This window comes from Rhinoderma darwinii, chromosome 2 (assembly GCF_050947455.1).
Source record: "Rhinoderma darwinii isolate aRhiDar2 chromosome 2, aRhiDar2.hap1, whole genome shotgun sequence".
In the NCBI taxonomy this organism is placed as follows: domain Eukaryota; kingdom Metazoa; phylum Chordata; class Amphibia; order Anura; family Rhinodermatidae; genus Rhinoderma; species Rhinoderma darwinii.
The window spans coordinates 10,168,159-10,188,177 of NC_134688.1; the positions used below are offsets into that span (position 1 = coordinate 10,168,159).

A 20,019-nucleotide genomic window follows, 5' to 3' on the forward strand; every position below is an offset into this window, starting at 1 on the left:
CCTATGCCCGGTGCCAGCACTGATCACCATGCACCATCCCTATGCCCGGTCCCAGCACTGAATACCATGCACCATTCCTATGCCCGGTGCCAGCACTGATCATCATGCACCATCCCCATGCCCGGTGCCAGCACTGGTCACCATGCACCATCCCCGATGCCAGCACTGATCACCATGCACCATCCCCGGTGCCAGCACTGATCACCCTCTCTCTGCATGTACAAGTCTATGGCAGCAGCCGGCACCTCTGCAGCCAGGATGAATAGCAGCACTCACTCCTCCCCCCGGAGCCGGCACTTGGTTGCGTCCTCCTCTCTGTCTATATATATATATATATATAGAAGGCGCTGCTGCCAGTACCGTGCAGTGTCCGGGGGGTGAGCGCTGCTGCCGGCTGCACCATGAAGACGATCATCGCTGCGTACTCCGGGCTGCTGCGGGGTGAGCACGGGTTACTGCGGGTCCCTGGCACTGCCCGGTCTATTGCCAGGCTGCATTGCATTGAATAGGGCTGTTTGTAATTAACACTTCGCTGCTAATTAGTAATTGTGGCAGGTGCTGCTGATTAATGACATCATAGCCCGATGGGCGATCACTATATAATGCAGCTGTATCTATTATAATGATTATTATAGTCTTATTATGACCGCCCCCCCCCCCCCCTAGTCTGCAGACATATCTACATCTCTCCATGCCTTCATCTTCCTGTTCTCCAGCTTGTTCTGTATTACACACTATTCCTTTCCTGCAGAGCTTACAATCTAATTGGGGTGAAAGTGCTGGGTTTAATGTCCAGTTACCTGACTGTGTTGGAGGCTTAAAGGGGGTTCCCTGCAGTACTGGGGTCTCCCTCCTCTACAGATCAGGTGTACATTAGCTGCCTGAACCATATAATCTATACAGATGTAGCAGAGCTGGATTGTTGGTACATTGTACTAATGCAGAAACCTGCAGTCCTATGTACAAGTAGATATAATTCTTAAGCCCAATGACTGACTTGGCTCTGCTACATCTGTGTATATAGTATAGATCTAGCAGGAGTTTGCAGTCTGAAAACCATATACATGTTGGGGGTGTTCTTTTGTGCATTGGTCTGCAACCTTTGGCTCTCCAGGTGGGAGTTGTAGTAGTTCGCAGACCTGTCTGTTGGGTAATGAAAGGCTATATTCCAGGTGTAGAATTGGGTAATACTGGATACATGGGACGTGGTGCTGGGGTCTGACATAGGATCCAACCCTGCACGTCTTCCTTTCTTGAAGGTTGAGGGGAGGAGGAGAGAAACTTCTTGATCTACAATGTGAGATAACCCTTCCTGTCACAGTATCCAGGTCTTCTCACTTATATCGCTGCGTTGTCTGAACGGAGGCCTGATCTGTAATACAGTATAATATAACCTTCCCTACAGGATGTACTGTATTTATGACGCTGCTTAATCCTTGTACAATGAAAAGTTCTTCAACTTTAATTACCATTTTCAAGATCTCTGCTTGCTGTCAGGGGTAGTTACATTCTTGTTTACGTCCAGAGTCTGGGTAACTGTAAAGATCATTTTCGCCTAACAGCTGAGGGTTAGTTACAGTTGTATCCAGTCTAGACCTCTGATGTATCCAATCTGGATTCCAGACTGCTACATTTTACCTGCACTGATACATTGTAACAAACTATCAGGACAGAAGAAGGATTTGTGCGCCTGCAGATGTTTTATTTTACAGAGGATTGTCTAGACTGGACACAATTGTTACAAATCCTCAGCTGTGAGAAGTAATGGGTCTGTACAGGTTTTCAGCCTCTGAGTAAAAAAAAAAAATCCTATTCAATGACTGCAAGCAGAGTTTGGAAATGCTTAGGAATTAAACCTGAAGGCCTTAGACATATATGCAGAGTATCTCTTTGTAATAATCCAACGTCTAGCGGATGTGTGTTTGTAGTTGAGGCGTGCGCTCACTCTGCTGTATATGAAACACCCGCGTGCACCCCTCCATTGAGACTGGTGACCAGAACTAGCAGTCCCATGTAAGAGCAGATGCTCCTTAACAACATTGCCATAAATGCAACAGGAGACAAATTCTGCTCTGCTAAATCTATATATTGCTGTATTAAATTTGCAGTTTGTGTCCAGGGTTTGATGCAGCAATTGGCAGCGGGCCGTATTTTATATAGCGAAGAGGGGGGGGGGGGGCTTGTAAGTTGGTGATGAACTACTGACCTCCAATGCAGGGGCATTTTTCTATTCTGCTGGTGGGGTCACTGTGTACATACATTATATTACTTATCCTATACTGATCCTGAGTTACATCCTGTATTATACTCCAGAGCTGTACTCACTATTCTGCTGGTGGAATCACTGTGCACATATATTACATTACTTATCCTGTACTGATCCTGAGTTATATCCTGTATTATACTCCAGAGCTGCACTCACTATTCTGCTGGTGGAGTCACTGTGTACATACATTACATTACTTATCCTGTACTGATGCTGAGTTATATCCTGTATTATACTCCAGAGCTGCACACACTATTCTGCTGGTGAAGTCACTGTGTACATACATTACATTACTTATCCTGTACTGATCCTGAGTTACATCCTGTATTATACTCCAGAGCTGCACTCACTGTTCTAAAGGCTTCAGAGCTGAGCTCTCTAGCATTTCCTGTTTAGGTATGTTCACACTGCCTATTTTTAGCCGTTTTTTGGGCTGTAAACGCCCCGAAAAACGGCTGAAAATACGGGGCTTAACGCCTCCAAACATCTGCTCATCGATTTCAATGGGAAAAACTGTTTCATTCCCATGGGGCGTTTTTACGTGCCATTTGTAAAAAAAGAAGTGCATGGCCCTTTTTTGAGCTGTTTTTCATTGACTCAATAGAAACTGCTCCAAAAAACGGCTGTAAAAAACGCAGCAAAAAAGTTGCTTTAAAAACGGCTGAAAATCAGTGGCTGTTTTCACTTGACTACAGCTCCGTATTTTACAGCCATTTTTTGTTCAGCGTGTGAACGTGGCCTTTAAGTGCCTACAGAGTGTCGCTCTGCTGATTTTGCATTTTGGGAAGTGTTGTCTTGACTTCCATGCACTGTGACTGTAATCCGATGTAGGAAAAAATGAACTGCTCCTTTGTGTTATAGCAGCTTAGCCAGTCTGTTAGGTCTGTGTCTGACAAGCTTGCTGACTGTTTCCAATGACAGCCAGCAGAATAGTGAGTGCAGCTCTGGAGTATAATACAGGATGTAACTCAGGATCAGTACAGGATAAGTAATGTAATGTATGTACACAGTGACTCCACCAGCAGAATAGTGAGTGCAGCTCTGGAGTATAATACAGGATGTAACTCAGGATCAGTACAGGATAAGTAATGTAATGTATGTACACAGTGACTCCACCAGCAGAATAGTGAGTGCAGCTCTGGAGTATAATACAGGATGTAACTCAGGATCAGTACAGGATAAGTAATGTAATGTATGTACACAGTGACTCCACCAGCAGAATAGTGAGTGCAGCTCTGGAGTATAATACAGGCTGTTACTAAGGAAAAGTAATACAATGCACAATTCAAATTTTGTTCTGCGAGACTTTCTTTGCTTTTAAGAAGTCATTGGAAATGTTGTTGTTCTGGTTTAGTTTTCTGTAGTTCCCATTAACTTTGAGAGTCTCTTATGCAGTGTTATCTGCTCCAGACGTATTTTGCACAGTGGTTTGACAAAAACTCGTCAAAACACTCGTCGAGGCGTTTTTTTTTTCCTCTTTCTGACTGATTGAAATGGGGTTTTGGAGGCGGAAACCGCCTCAAGATGGGTCATGACGCTTCTTTTTACCGCGACGCGGGTTTTTTACTCGCGGTAAAAAAACTCGTCCAACTCCCATTGAAATCAATGGGAGGCATTTTCGGGCGGTTTTTGACGAGTTTTGCGGCGCGGGTTCTGCGTCAAAAAACTCCGTGTGAACAGGGCCTAAGGGTATATTCACACACACTATTTACGGACGTAATTCAGGCGTCGTTGCCCCGAATTACGTCCGAAATAGCGGCTCCAAAGCATCGGCAAACATCTGCCCATTCATTTGAATGGGTCTTACGATGTTTTGTGCAGACGGTCATTTTTTTTACACCCCGCTGTCAAAAGGCGGGGCGTAAAAAAGACGCCCGTGTCAAAGTGCCTGTCACTACTTCAGACGTAAATGGAGCCGTTTTCCATGGACAACCAGCTCCATTTAACGTCCGTAATGGACGCAGCGAAAGACGCCTGCACATGCCATTACGGCTGAAATTACGGAGCTGTCTTCTCCTGAAAACAGCCCTGTAATTTCAGCCGTTACGGACGCTGCCGTGTGAACGTACCCTAAAACATTAAGAGGACCATTCAGGGACCTTTTTCTACCAGACCCTTGAGTTCTAGGCTATTTTTATATTTTGGGATCAGCGCCTCTCCATTTACTGCTGCTTGTTCCGAGGTCTGCTCTACCTGCACATGATCTGTCGTCTTAGTACCTGAGTCTATCAATATTTGCACATTGTTCCATCCTTAATGAGACCTCATGAAATAATCAGTGACTGCTCGGTTACGTGGCGGCCGGCGATCTGCTGCGACTGGTTGTAGGATTTCAAGGCTATTTACTATTTATTAAGGTTGGGTTCTCACAGTGCAGAATTTGCATGCGTTTTGTTTTTTAGCCAAAAACCAGGAACGGAACAGGAGAAATGTATAAAGTAAGGCCATAAGGAGCGGCCCTGACACGGTCGCAACATGGCCAACAACCGCACCGGCACCATGTTCGGCGCGGCTGTCAAATACCGTGTTATTGCAGGTAAAACGTCCCCGGCGTAAAAAAAACGTCCCGTCGGAACAGAACACCGTATTTCCAATTGAAATCAATGGGCAGATGTTTGTAGGCGTTCTGCTTCTGATTTTTTTCAGCCGTTTTTTTTTGGGACGTTTACGGCTCGAAAAACATCTGAAAACACTGCGTGTGCACATACCCTCAATGTTCACTGATGCCCTGCTGGTTTCTGCAGCCACCACCAGGGGGAGCTTATGAGTTATATGGTTTTCAATACAATGTATACTGTATTATGTATACAGTGAGCTCCCCCTGGTGGTGGCTGCAGTCAGGAATAATTAGAATTTTAATTCTATGGCTATGCAGAGGGTTTGTTGTGTATCCGAAAAACAGATCTGAATGTTGGACTTAAAAACGAGATGGACGTTCACACTAAAAATCAGACGGCCGTCCCGCCTAGTACTGTATTTCACGTTCTGTGGGTGTTAATTCTCCCAGCATGCACTTGCTGATTATATAACTTCCTGGTATCACATTTGTGTTGCTTGAATGTGTAATATAAAGCCGTTCTCTACAGATCTGGCCGCCATGACACTGAGCCACTGGTTAATTAACCCCCGCCCACATAACGGCCTCCTCCAGTGTCCATAAAAGCCGATCTTCAGCTATTTGACAATTTCTTCTCCATTCACATCCAAACCGTGGTCAAGGCACCATTTCTTGTTACTTGCAGATTGTTCTTATTCGCGATCGTTAAACTGAATATTTACATGTTTGAAGTTTCCAAACCTAAGGATACTTTACTAGTATTTATAAATATAATACTCCAGTCACATCCAGATCTGCGTTTATGCTTCTGTGGGCTATCCCTCGCAAACAGGCAAGTTAATCTACATTCCGCAGTAATGTAACTGTTGTTTGAGCTCCCACAATGCACTAGAGTAATCTGAATGCAGCTTTGGATGTGAATGGAGTAAAATATTTTTGAAATATAGTACATGGTTTCTTGCGAGAGCTGTATCCATGATTCATACTTGCATGATGTCTCCTGACTTCTATGGGGGAGATGCTTTTGATCAGTGCTAAGCAACCTGTGGCTTCCCTGCTGACAGTGCATGCTGGGAGTTGTAGTCTCCCAGCAGCTGGAGCTTGCAGATTATTGCTCTTTATAAAGGTATTTGGGCTTTTCTATAATCCACAAATACCAAGTGGATTCTAATAGGTTTATAATTTATGGCAAGGAGGGCGGGGGGTCCATTTATTATAATAAACTGCCAAGAGTAGACGTGGAGGGGTCTGGCCGTGGTCTCGGCAGTGAAATGGTCCTGCGGAAATATGCGGCAGATAAGCTGATCAGGGAGGTTTGTGGAGCCAGAGTCCAATGTGTCAGGTCTAGAGCTTTGTTTGGTGTAAATGAGCCGTGTCCCTGGATAACACTGCCTGGCCTGGACACTCCCGATCCCTACAGGGAGTTCATTGTTAGATAGGTGAAGCATGGGGGGGGGGTTGTACCCCCAATTATTCTCCCTTCATGTGTATGAATAGTCTCTTGGCCTTGAGGTAAACTCTCTTTTTGTTTTTTCAGTTCATATCCCCATATAATCCTCTTTATGTATCTAGTCCAAAATATACCTAGATCTTCTCCAATCACATTCAAAGCTGCATTTAAGATCCTGTGGCGGATCTGTGCAGTGCTTTTATTGGCTTGCTGTAAAGGCTGCGACTTGCCACACTGTAGACGGATTTCTAGTAGAACTCTGGAGAATTGTGAATGCAGCTCTGGATGTGACTGGAGTATAATTGAATGTGTGTGTGTGTGTGGTATGTTTTTTTTTTTTTTGTTTTTTTTAAAATTTAGACGTAATCAACATATTATATAATTGATGTTCTAGTCTGAGCTAGATGCAGCAGCACTAGAGGCTCGAGCCGCCTGTCCTGAAAAGCTAACCAAACCATCCAAGGGTCAAGCAGAGGGGTGAATGAACTCTGATTGGCTACTGGTAGAGTTGATTTACTGCATGGAAAATATTGAAACTAACGCTTTGTATCTCCAGGGACGGGATCCAGCATCTTCTCGACCGTGCACGATCTGCTTTCCAGCCCCTGGTTGTCCAAATCTCGAGTGGAACGACATCTTCAGATCATCTCCGTGTTACAATGGGTCGTCAGCTTCCTTGTGATGGGTAAGATCTCCACGCTCCGCTACAGCCCCACGCGTGCATTACGCACCAGCACAAGTGTCCTTGCTTTATGGCAGATGCTGCAAAGCTGCATGGGGATGATGGGTTATAAGTCTTCTGATCACATACCTGCTCTGTGTATATAACAGGGGTGGCCTGCACCATTATCCTCCTCTACATCTTCTGCACGGACTGCTGGCTCATCGCTGCTTTGTATCTGGCCTGGCTGGTATTTGACTGGAATACACCCAATAAAGGTGAGATTTATACAAACGTCCCAAAAAAATGTGAGGCCGGGTTCCCATGCAGCAGCCTAATGATGCATGTAAAGCAATGGCGGATATATGACTGTGCACTGCTGATAATAGATTGGTATAGGGGAGCGCCGTTTTCTTGGCTTGATAAATGTTGTTATAATTCTGGCCTCCTGCAGCCACCACTAGGGGGAGCTCACTACTTCTGGATTTATACAGCTAGTAAGGAGCTTTATAAACCTGTATGCAGAGAGCTCCCTCTAGTGGCAGCTGCAGGTAGCCGCTATGATCATGTCACGCAAGCAGGGTAAGCAATTCCTTGCCAGGCCTCCTCCCACATGGGGCCCCATACTAGTCTGGGCCCTTCCCATTAGTGGACAAACTTTTATAGTCTCCTCTTCAAGAGGCTGAAAACTGCAACCGGTGGAGGGCTCGTTGCAAAATAGCTCTTCTACGTTGTCAGTTGGATATGGTTTTCAGCCTCTTGATGGAGATCAGTTTCTATTCACTGACAGGGGTCTTAAATGTTGTGGTATGGAATTCTTCCATGGACTCTGCCATATACTGTAGTCTGTAACGCACTGGGTGTCAATCTTATATCCTATTCATTAACATGAAATTAAACCTTCACAGGTGGCAGGCGATCCACGTGGGTGAGGAACTGGACAATGTGGCGCTACTTCAGGGACTACTTTCCTGTACGGGTGAGTTCATCTGTGGACTGTATAGATGAAGCGCTGTGATGTCATGGTTTTCGTTCTGTGACTTGATATCCTCGTGGACTTTGTACGTTGTTGTGACCGCAGCGTCGCTCTTGTGATGGGGCAGGAAGTGTGCGCCAGGCCAGATCTTGTAGAGAAGTGGGGGGGGGGATTGTGCCCATCACACCTGGTACAGAGCAGTGCCCCTCCCCTCGGGTGACTAATGACCCTGGCCATCTTGGCGGTAAACTGTTACGATCTGGCGTTCTGTATGATTTATTTCAACTTGAAAGCTTATATGGCCGGGGTAGCATGTGACCCCCCCAGAACTACCACTTCTTGTAAGAGCAGTCACACTATGGAACTCTCTGCCACAGGATATTGTCATTCATTCTCGTCCAGACAGCCCCTGTTCATATGTCCGATCCTACAGGGGACCCTCTAGGATAGGGAATACAGGGGGTACCCCACTGAGCCAGAACAGATCGGCTCTCACTATGGCGGACCCGCGACGAACCTATATTACATCAATGTCTGCTGAGTATTACAAACCCCATACTCCTGCATGGGAAATGTCTGGTCGCAGCGCAGCTTCCTCGGACAAAATTAGCAGTGTGGAGTGGATGTTGGGACCTGGACCCGTGGCGGTCAACTGATTGCCATGCCGACTGCCCTATTTATAGACTGTGGCAAAGGCGGCGTAAAAAGCCAAAGGTTCGACTTTTTGGCCTTTTTACGACTCTTCTATGCCAGAAAACTAGCATAGAAGGGCTGATAAATTCCCCCCCCCCCCCCTTATGTATTTTTATAACCAATTCAGCTCTGCTACATCTGACCCAGAACGACCCCCATGTATAACTTATCCTAACATTGGCGGGTCAATCTTGTAAGATGAATGCCAAATTCAGTTGGGTGATCATCCATCGTGACCACCTCCTCGTCCACCCCATGGTTAGTTATAGGGGGTGCTTATAAGACGCCCCTGATGACCCTTCGATGACTTGGTGTGACTCTGAGGACACCGGGACTTTGTTTATTAGGACTTTGGCTGTGAATAAATTCCCAGGCCGAGTCTTATCAGGGATAATTACGACATTGAGCTTTGTCATGGCGGCTGATATGACTCTAAAGATGCTGAATACAAGGAGCTGATGAGCCTTGATGGCCTCTGGTCACCGCTGATTCACGTGCCCGTATAGTAAGCGCCAGGCGTCAGGTGCCAGCCGCTGCCAAGAACGTTCAGACTTGAGTAAATGGCGACTTCTGGGCTGGCCTGACCACGTCTTGTATTTCTTTTCCAGCTTGTCAAAACTCACAACCTGCTTCCCAGCCGCAACTACATCTTTGGCTACCACCCGCATGGCATCATGTGTCTAGGGGGATTCTGCAACTTTGGTACGGAAGCCACCGGTGTCTCCAAAAAGTTCCCTGGTATCAAGCCGTACCTCGCCACGTTGGCTGGGAACTTCAAGATGCCCGTCCTGAGGGATTACTTAATGTCTGGAGGTAAGTTCTGCCCTCTGAAGACCAACATCTGAATAACATTAATTGGGCCTCATTTATCAAAACGGACAGTAAAAATGGCCTTGTTGCCCATAGCAACCAATCAGAGCTCAGCTTTCATTTCCTAAACTGCGCTGGAAAAATGAAAGCTTGTCTATGATTGGTTGCTATGGGCAACAAAGACTGTCTTGATATGAGGCCCATTGTCCAGTCACTAACTGAATTTAGACTGAGTCAGCAGAACGTGGGGTGTTTATTGCGTTGGATTCAGGCCTTTCATTGGCTGGTCTCAAGAGGGTGTTCGACTTGGATGAAGGTCCTAAATGAGCCCCCCCCCCCCCCATTGTTAGCCAAAGTAGCTACAAAGAGCGTCCCTCTCTGGAGGACCCGCTGCATCTGTGAATTACCCAAACTGCCCATTAGTTTCTGTAGCAACTGTAATGCTTAATCTCTCCTGTGGTGGTGCTGCAGGGGAATTGAACACTTGTTGCTGGGTTCGCCCATAGGTCGCTGCTGATCAACTGGGGGTCTAGGCTGCAGGACACCCTGCTTATTGTTGAGGGACCCTCCTAACACCAAGGAAGACCTCCCTGTAAAATGCTAAATTGTAAATATAAGTTATTAAAGGGTTTGTCCAGCATTAGACCTTTTTATTCTTATCCACCAGAAACAGTGCCACTCTTGTCCACAGGCTGAGTTTGGTACTGCAGCTCAACTTTGTCACATTAAGTTAAAATAGAAATACAATTTATTCCTGGCCAACCCCCTTAAATGCTGCAATACCTGACACAGCCTGTGGACAAGAGTGGCGCTGTTTCTGGGGAAAAATAGCCTCCCATTCTAAACCTAGACAATCCCTTTAAGGCTTAGTTCACATCTGCGTCAGGGTTCTGTTCATGGGTTTCGTCTGAGCTTTCAGTCAGGGGAATCATAGGTTTCCGTTGGCATCACCATTGATTTCTATGGTGACGGCTCCGGTGCAAATGGTTTCCGTCTGTCAGGGTTGTGTAAGGGGGCCATCATTTTAACGGAATGAATAGCGGTCGACTACGGTATTGATTCCCTCAAAACGACGGAGCCCTTAAACAACGGTGACAAACGTAAACCATTTCCACCGGATCCGTCACCATAGAAATCAATGATGATGCCAACGGAAAGCTATGGTTTCAGTTTTGACTCCGTTCATGTGTTCCCCTGACGGAAAGCTCCGACTGAACACATGAATGGCGCCCTGACGCAGATGTGAACGAAGCCTTAGTCGCCCTTCAGTTCATTTTTATTTCGTACTTTCGTGTTTTATATCTGTTTCTGGGAAAGCTGGGTGAAAATCATGCTTTCTTGTGATCCTGAATGGCAAATTGCTGTTTTCAGGAGATCCTTCTAACAAAAAGGGATGTCCAAATTGCACAACACCTTTCAATCTCTTTCCTATGCCGCCGACGGTACCTGTAAAACAGTTGCTGAGAATTTTGATCCAGGATTTTTGGAATCTCGGACATTGTCATAATATAATATTGGGGACTTGTATTCTAAGCAACTTCCTATTGGACTGACCCACAAAATGTCCAGGATTCCGGTTGTTTTTTTTAGTTTTTTTTTTTTTTTTCCAGAAACAGTGCCACTTACGTCCGCAGGCTGTGCCGGGTATTGCAGCATTTATGTGAATGAGGCTGAGCTGCAGACAGTCTTTACACAAGAGTAGCCCTGTTTTGGGAGGGGGTAGACAGATTTTTAACCTAGTTTTAAGTTGGAATTGGAGCCATTATTGTCACCTTGTTGACTAGTCCCGCAGCAGGTGACCTCTGCGTCCGGTTTCCTGTGTCCTCTGGCTGACCACTGGCCGCCTCATGAAAATAAAGCGTTTAACATAACAGACTAAAATAGCCGACCGTTAACTTTCCACCCGTGGCTTTATTCCAATTTTTTTTTCAGCGTTGGTTGCGGCGTCTTGCCAGACTTTGTTGCGTCGTTCTTCTGGTTGACGATTAGATCCTGACCGTTCTCTCATGACCTTGGATCAGTCACAGAACAGAGTGCTGATTGATCACAATATCCAAAATGCAAATTCAGATTTAATCAATTCATTTTATTTCGTTTGTGGTTAGAATTCATGTCCAGCAAATCTGAATGGGGAGGGGGAGAATGTGGCGGGGGGTTACTGGGGCCGGAAAAGTTACTCCATAGTAATCCACCTGCAGTGGTAACTTATTCCCAGCAATTCTGTAAATATAATAATAAAGCGGAGCTCACTACTGCCCCCTGGAGCTAACATGTATGTTCAGATGAACTGGTCATTCTGGCGCTACGGTAATACTGCGGCTATTGTCAGGAGAGCATTAATGGCAGCCGTGTGTCCCGCTATGTATCCCTCCCCGTACCGATCATACCTAATGGAATAATGTTACTTTATATTCACAGGAATCTGCCCCGTAAACCGCGACACTATAGACTATATCCTCTCCAAAAATGGTACTGGAAACGCTGTGGTGATAGTGGTTGGAGGTGCAGCAGAGTCCTTGGACTGTCGACCGGGTAAAAACTCAGTGACCCTAAAGCAGAGAAAAGGATTTGTGAAGATTGCGTTACAGCATGGGTAAGGGGAGGAATAACTCATCACCGTCATTCACAGCAATGATCTTGTATATAGGGGCAGTATTATAGTAGTTATATTCTTGTATATAGGGGCAGTATTATAGTAGTTATATTCTTGTATATAGGGGCAGTATTATAGTAGTTATATTCTTGTATATAGGGGCAGTATTATAGTAGTAATATTCTTGTATATAGAGGCAGTATTATAGTAGTTATATTCTTGTATATAGGGGGCAGTATTATAGTAGTTATATTCTTGTATATAGGAGCAGTATTATAGTAGTTATATTCTTGTATATAGGGGCAGTATTATAGTAGTTATATTCTTGTATATAGGAGCAGTATTATAGTAGTTATATTCTTGTATATAGGGGCAGTATTATAGTAGTTATATTCTTGTATATAGGAGCAGTATTATAGTAGTTATATTCCTGTATACAGGGAGCAGTATTATAGTAGTTATATTCCTGTATATAGGGGACAGTATTCTAGTAGTTATAGTCTTGTATATATGAGTAGTATTATAGTAGTTATATTCTTGTATACAGGGGGCAGTATTATAGTAGTTATATTCTTGTATATAGGGGGCAGTATTATAGTAGTTATATTCTTGTATATAGGGGGCAGTATTATAGTAGTTATATTCTTGTATATAGGGGCAGTATTATAGTAGTTATATTCTTGTATATAGGGGCAGTATTATAGTAGTTATATTCTTGTATATAGGGGCAGTATTATAGTAGTAATATTCTTGTATATAGAGGCAGTATTATAGTAGTTATATTCTTGTATATAGGGGGCAGTATTATAGTAGTTATATTCTTGTATATAGGAGCAGTATTATAGTAGTTATATTCTTGTATATAGGGGCAGTATTATAGTAGTTATATTCTTGTATATAGGAGCAGTATTATAGTAGTTATATTCTTGTATATAGGGGCAGTATTATAGTAGTTATATTCTTGTATATAGGAGCAGTATTATAGTAGTTATATTCCTGTATACAGGGAGCAGTATTATAGTAGTTATATTCTTGTACATAGGAGGCAGTATTATAGTAGTTATATTCTTGTATATAGGAGCAGTATTATAGTAGTTCTTGTATATAGGAGCAGTATTATAGTAGTTATATTCTTGTATATAGGGGCAGTATTATAGTAGTTATATTCTTGTATATAGGAGGCAGTATTATAGTAGTTATATTCTTGTACATAGGAGCAGTATTATATTAGTTATATTCTTGTATATAGAGGGCAGTATTATAGTAGTTATATTCTTGTATATAGGAGCAGTATTATAGTAGTTATATTCTTGTATATAGGGGGCAGTATTATAGTGTTATATTATTGTATATAGGAGGCAGTATTATAGTAGTTATATTCTTGTATATAGAGGGCAGTATTATAGTAGTTATATTCTTGTATATAGGAGCAGTATTATAGTAGTTATATTCTTGTATATAGGAGGCAGTATTATAAGTTATATTCTTGTATATAGGGGGCAGTATTATAGTAGTTATATTCTTGTATATAGGGGCAGTATTATAGTAGTTATATTCTTGTATATAGGAGCAGTATTATAGTAGTTATATTCTTGTATATAGGTGCAGTATATAGTAGTTATATTCTTGTATATAGGGGACAGTATTATAGTAATTATATTCTGGTATATAGGAGGCAGTATTATAGTAATTATATTCTTATATATAGGGGCAGTATTATAGTAGTTATATTCTTGTATATAGGGAGAAGTATTATAGTAGTTATATTCTTGTATATAGGGTGCAGTATTATAGTAGTTATATTCTGGTATATAGGAGGCAGTATTATAGTAATTATATTCTTATATATAGGGGCAGTATTCTAGTAGTTATATTCTTGTATATAGGGAGAAGTATTATAGTAGTTATATTCTTGTATATAGGGGGCAGTATTATATTAGTTATATTCTTGTATGCAGGAGCAGTATTATAGTAGTTATATTCTTGTACATAGGGAGCAGTATTATAGTAGTTATATTCTTGTATATAGGGGGCAGTATTATAGTCGTTATATTCTTGTATATAGGGGCAGTATTATAGTAGTTATATTCTTGTATATAGGGGCAGTATTATAGTAGTTATATTCTTGTATATAGGGAGCAGTATTATAGTAGTTATATTCTTGTATATAGGGGCAGTATTATAGTAGTTATATTCTTGTATATAGGGAGCAGTATTATAGTAGTTATATTCTTGTATATAGGGGCAGTATTATAGTAGTTATATTCTTGTATATAGGGGCAGTATTATAGTAGTTATATTCTTGTATATAGGGGCAGTATTATAGTAGTTATATTCTTGTATATAGGGGCAGTATTATAGTAGTTATATTCTTGTATATAGGGAGCAGTATTATAGTAGTTATATTCCTGTATATAGGGGACAGTATTCTAGTAGTTATAGTCTTGTATATATGAGTAGTATTATAGTAGTTATATTCTTGTATACAGGGGGCAGTATTATAGTAGTTATATTCTTGTATATAGGGGGCAGTATTATAGTAGTTATATTCTTGGCAGTTTTCATTATAGAATAAAAATCTTAATTATCCTATGTCTGTGGCCCTTTAGCTATGTGAAACAACTGCTGTCAGGACATGCTGGGAGTCCTAGTTTCACAGCAGTTGGTGGACCACAGGTTGAAGACCATAACTCTGGCATCCTCCAAAATGTTGGTGAGATTGTAATGTATGTATTTTTATAGGGCCGACCTCGTCCCAGTCTATTCCTTCGGGGAGAATGAGGCTTACAAGCAAATTGTGTTCGAAGAAGGATCTTGGGGTCGATGGATACAAAGAAAATTCCAGAAATATGTTGGATTTGCCCCATGTGTCTTCCATGGTTGTGGGTTTTTCTCCACCGACAGCTGGGGCTTGGTGCCGTATCCCAATCCCATCACCACTGTGGGTGAGTAATACATCGTATCTATAGATAACTTCTTACTGTATTTAAACGAGTGTATTACATTGGTGGATATGAGCGGCCTCTTAGCTGCACAATTCAGTATATAATAATTGCTACTGTCCATTAACGCCCATGATCCCAAGGTTGACCAGGGGTGAGCAGATGTTTTTGGCACACACGTTTTGTCTTGTCGGCTTTAGGTATGATGTGGCATTATGCATTGCACTGTTCTGTATTTAAGTATCATGAACCCCAACATACCTGAGTGACCCTAAGATTCTGTGTGCCAGCCTTATATGCCACCCATTACAGCCACCATTGGCAACAGATGTTCTGACTGACCACAGATGTTGCTCTTAACCTTCCTGGTCCTCCTTCTAGGGAACGTTCTGATCCTTCCAAGTTTCCCTAAAGATTCAACGGGTCTACATGGGAGTAATATTTAATGGGAATGGCCGCTAGTCGTTACGATCTACTGGTCATTGATTAACCGGTAGATCATGATAGGCTTAAAGGTCTGTCATGGGTGGCCATAACTCAAAGTCTACAATTCTCCAACCATGATGAAGTAATAATATATACATCTTTCCCCTCCAGTTGGAGAACCCATCACTGTCCCTAAAATGGAACAGCCGAGCCAGAAGGATGTGGACCTCTACCACGGCATGTACCTGACCACCTTGCAGAAGCTCTTTGACAATTACAAAACCAAGTTTGGATTGTCTGAGGCCGATGTGTTGGAAATCAACTAAAGCCGCTGATAACTACCAACTGGACAATGTTTTATTGGGAAGCGCTTATCTTGAATCCAACGACCAGCTGTTCCTGAGTCATCTAGATGAGCTTGGTCAATGACAGAGCTCTAATGTGTTGTCGTTTTTAGACCTTCACCTGATTCTCGTTTCCTGGTGACGACTCCATCTGCTCCTATGACTTATCTCGGCACTTACTGTTGCAGTCATTTATACATGATGGATGGTTTTCGAGCAACTGGTGTACGTGAACGGTCTATCTGAAGACCTCCTGGCCTTTTGAGTACCCTTATCTACTGTACTACCCAATAAGCGGCTCTGGCTATCAAGAAGACCTAGACATTTGGTCACGTCCGGAGATATCCACTGCTGTGCGTTTCCATTGGGAAGCAAGACGTCCGATAACTTAAGACTGTCCTCTAATACCTAAGCTCCAGTCACACCTGTTGGAGAAGGTCCATCATGGTAGAACCAGAGAGGTGGTTGACCGATGGGCATCTTGCCACATGTGACCAATCTGTATACTGTGTGCATAGGGTATTTCCTACCAATAGAGGTTGTGTCCACTATTCCTTTCAGTATTGTGTTTTATGTGCCCAACTCTAGAACTTCAATTTTCCTGTTAAAATTAAATAACCGTTCAATAGAAAAGACCTTCTGCCCAACGCAGACTTTAGTACCCAGTGGTAGAGCCTCAGCTGAAGTCTTCTGTGGACGGACTTTGTTGCCCTACAGTTTTTGCCATGGCCGCTTGATCAGGTTAACATCTCAAATTTAGTGACCTCACCATATGCATAGTGATATCACTCGAACCAGACCCAGGAGACCAAGGCAAGTTCTGCTTGGACACCATACGAGGCTCATTGAATGGGTTTACTTTACAAGGAAGCTAAAGGATGAGACTAAAATAATTTTTGATTCTACAATATGTTTGCCAAAAATGGACATATGGGAGGGGGGGGCACATCCCGGTGCTAGTACACCCTACTCCATCCTAGCATGGGTTAATCAACCTTCCCTTTCGGTCCCTCGTGGGAGGGGTCACACCACCCTTCTAAGGCAGTTTCTCCCTCCGTTCAGGTGCCTCTAAAGGGAATACCAAATCACAACCCCCAGGTAAAGGGGCCAACCAAAACTTGGGACCCTCTGAGTCCTACAACCTTGACCGGTTCCACCTGTATCTATAATGCCATCACTCTTCAGGTTATTGGGTTGAAAAAGCCTGGTAGTAATTGGTGAGTACCAGTTGACGAATCACAGCGCAAGGAAGAGGGTATGGCTGTTCCGGAGTGTAAAGGGGCTCGGCCAGTTACACGGTCGGAGTAAAGTTTTATTTTTGGGACTAATCAATCGGATGCCGATTGTCAATTTGCTGCTTTAGGTAGAGCAGCCCAAAGTGGGAGTGCTTTACGGTATTATATTTCAGGTCCAATTGCCTGCAGATATTCTCCTTTTGACAGGACCATTTGGGAACTGAAAATGTATTTGGTCTGTAAAATGGCTGGGTGGTTACCCTATGGGCGCCATTAGTGCTCTTTGGAGAAGATGGTCTCTTCCAAGTCAAGGCCATGTACATTTTTGTTTTTAGAGTGCAAAATGCTTAAATACCCACGTTGTCTGCCTTTTTGGTTAACTCTTTACCCTTCACGTCTAAGCTCTTGCTATAACTGGCGCAGGTAGTTTTATTTATCTTTAGTGATCTAAGTTGGCACGTACTAAACCTCGTCTCTCAGCACAAGGAGTTGTTTAGCAACTCCCTTTTTCTCATCGCACAAGCAATGCAAGTAGGTAGTAAACCCCTAGTTTTTTGGGGGGTAAAAACCAAATATAATATATATATATTTTTAATACATAACTGTCCAGGTTCACACTAGCCCAAATCTAACCTGCACTTTTTTAGCCCATTGGAGTGGCATGACTGAATAATGAATCAGTGATCCCTCAATAGGGCAGTAATCGCCAACCAAATGCACCCCCAGCTGTTGCAAAACTACAACTCCCAGCATGCACTGACTGATGTAGTTTTGCAATAGCCGTGGAGCCACTGGACCCAATACTTTCCGAAGCATTTTCAGATTCTTTTTCATGAAGGACAGAAAACTGAATTGCGTTGTTGCACCGTTCCGATGCCCTAAAAGAGCATACACCGTTTTGGCGTCCGTGTGGACCCAGCCGTAACCATTTCCTGCCCACCATTCAGCTGAAAGAATGTCTTTGTTAGCAATGGAATTGTAATCGGTTTATATGTAAATGTTGTGGAGGACTCTTATTATGAAGTGCAATTTTTTTTTTTTTTTTTTTTTTTTTTACCGTCCAACTTTTTTTTTTTTTTTTTTTCAATGATTGACGTTCTGTGATGTTTATAGAGTTCCTCGTCCAAGCGGATCCGGTGATCTATGGCTGTCGGACACATTTGTAATTATTTAACGTGCCTTGATCTGTTCTAGACTGTAGTATTTTATAACCTACTTTCGGGTCGGCTTGCTGCAATATAGGCCTCACTTATTTTATTTTTGTACAAGTCAATGTAAATAAATATATGATCATACGACTCCTAGACCTTTCTTGGATTGTGTATGGGACCCTTGTTTGCAGTGGAGTGAGAGGTCAGGCAATCAGCTGGTGCCCATGGACCAGGCAGCTAAAGGGGCGGAGGAGATCAACCCCCCCCCCCCCCCCATCACGTTGGACCCCCCCAGACAAGGACCTGCCTTGAAGTCGATCTCTAGTGTATTTTAGCACTCAGGTGGTGGAGTGGCCATACAAGTGGCTGTGACACGCCTTTAAAGGGTAACTAAACTCATAAAAAAAAAAATTGGGCATGTCCGTTTTGATCTGTTGGGATTCGAGCACTGGGACCCTCGCCGATCTCTAAAACAAAGCGGCAGAAGTGCTCGGATGAGCGTTGTGCAGCGTCGTTCCTGATCGGCTTTCCTCGGATTGGTGGATGGGCTCAATAGACAGTCTGAGTCCGTTCACCACTCGCTTGGCTTTCCGAGGAAAGCGGATGAGAAACTTAGCGGCACAGCGCTCATCCAAGCACTTCTGCTGCTTCGTTTTAGTGATTGGTTCGGGTCTCAGTGTTTGGGCCCCCACTGATCCAAACTTCTGTCATGTCACTTACATGTGTCTAAAGTGTAACCAAACTTCAGTTTCGGCAATTTTCTGGATCTGTTCATAGCGTGCTTTAAGATCTCTGCTTGCTGTCATTCAATAGGAACCTTCAAATGTGTTTTTTTTTTTTTTTTTAAATAAACCTTTTCCTGGTCGTGTGATGGACACCGCTGCACAGCTCGTTACAAGGCTCCGCTCTGATAACTGTACTGTAACGAGCTGTGTCCATCACGTTACCTTGTCAGGCTTTTAATTACAAGAAACACTGAGGGTTCCTAATTCATGACTGCAAGCAGAGATCTTAATACTCTTGTCACATAAAAAGCTGCATTCTTTTCAAATAGTAGGTGCCCCAGAACAGAGAGCTGACCTCTACCTGGCTATAAGATGGGGGGGGGGGGGGGTGTCTATCAGGGCCCCCTCCCCATCTACTTGGGCCTGAAGCCACTGATTTTCAAAAAATAAATAATATCTCAGGGGAGTAACTAGGAAAGACTGGGCCCAATAGCAAACTCTTGGCCAGGCCCCCCCCCCCCCGGGTGCCACAAGCAGCCCCCCTTATAAATAGTGCCCCCTGTAGAATGTGCCATACAGCCCCCCTGTAGACAGTGCTATATAGACCATGTAACACCCCATTTGTAGATAGCGCCCCCACCTCGTAGCTAGTGCCATACAGCTCCCACCGTATATAGCGCTGTACAGCTCCCACCCTATATAGCGCTGTACAGCTCCCACCCTATATAGCGCTGTACAGCTCCCACCCTATATAGCGCTGTACAGCTCCCACCCTATATAGCGCTGTACAGCTCCCACCCTATATAGCGCTGTACAGCTCCCACCCTATATAGCGCTGTACAGCTCCCACCCTATATAGCGCTGTACAGCTCCCACCCTATATAGCGCTGTACAGCTCCCACCCCCTTGTGTATAGCGCCACAAGGCAATGGTGTATCCGAGAAAGTTGTATCAGCCAGGGGGATGTCACTCAAGCATGGAAAGGTGGGTTTGGAGGCAGGACTATGTGACTCTCCAGGATAGCGGCAGCGCCCCATGACCCTCTAATGAGTAATTAGCATATATAGCGTGCACCGTTTTAAAAGTGGATTTTAAGGATTTTGCTGCATCTGAAAAAACATACAGGGGAATGTTTGGAAATATTGTCAGGTCATGTATTACTGCATGGTGGAGGTTCAAGGGGTTAAAAC

The 20,019-nt window shown here is 43.5% G+C and overlaps 1 protein-coding gene across 1 annotated transcript; it reads left to right on the forward strand.

Annotated features, from left to right (window-relative positions):
* The first annotated feature begins 337 nt into the window (after nt 1–337).
* Nucleotides 338–18,251, forward strand: DGAT2 (diacylglycerol O-acyltransferase 2). The gene is made up of 8 exons (XM_075851338.1): nt 338–441; nt 6,830–6,958; nt 7,105–7,212; nt 7,843–7,913; nt 9,212–9,416; nt 11,832–12,006; nt 14,749–14,951; nt 15,546–18,251. Exons 1-8 carry the CDS (start codon nt 402–404, stop codon nt 15,698–15,700), a joined length of 1,086 nt encoding a protein of 361 aa, XP_075707453.1. The 5' UTR covers nt 338–401; the 3' UTR covers nt 15,701–18,251.
* Nucleotides 18,252–20,019: the final 1,768 nt, after the last annotated feature.

What these genes read in the sequence shown, in the direction of transcription:
- DGAT2 (XM_075851338.1), top strand. Translation starts at nt 402, where the DNA reads ATGAAGACGATCATCGCTGCGTACTCCGGGCTGCTGCGGG. An exon ending in GTACTCCGGGCTGCTGCGGG is followed by an intron (nt 442 to 6,829) that starts GTGAGCACGGGT and finishes TTGTATCTCCAG; the next exon opens with GGACGGGATCCAGCATCTTC. An exon ending in CTGGAATACACCCAATAAAG is followed by an intron (nt 7,213 to 7,842) that starts GTGAGATTTATA and finishes AAACCTTCACAG; the next exon opens with GTGGCAGGCGATCCACGTGG.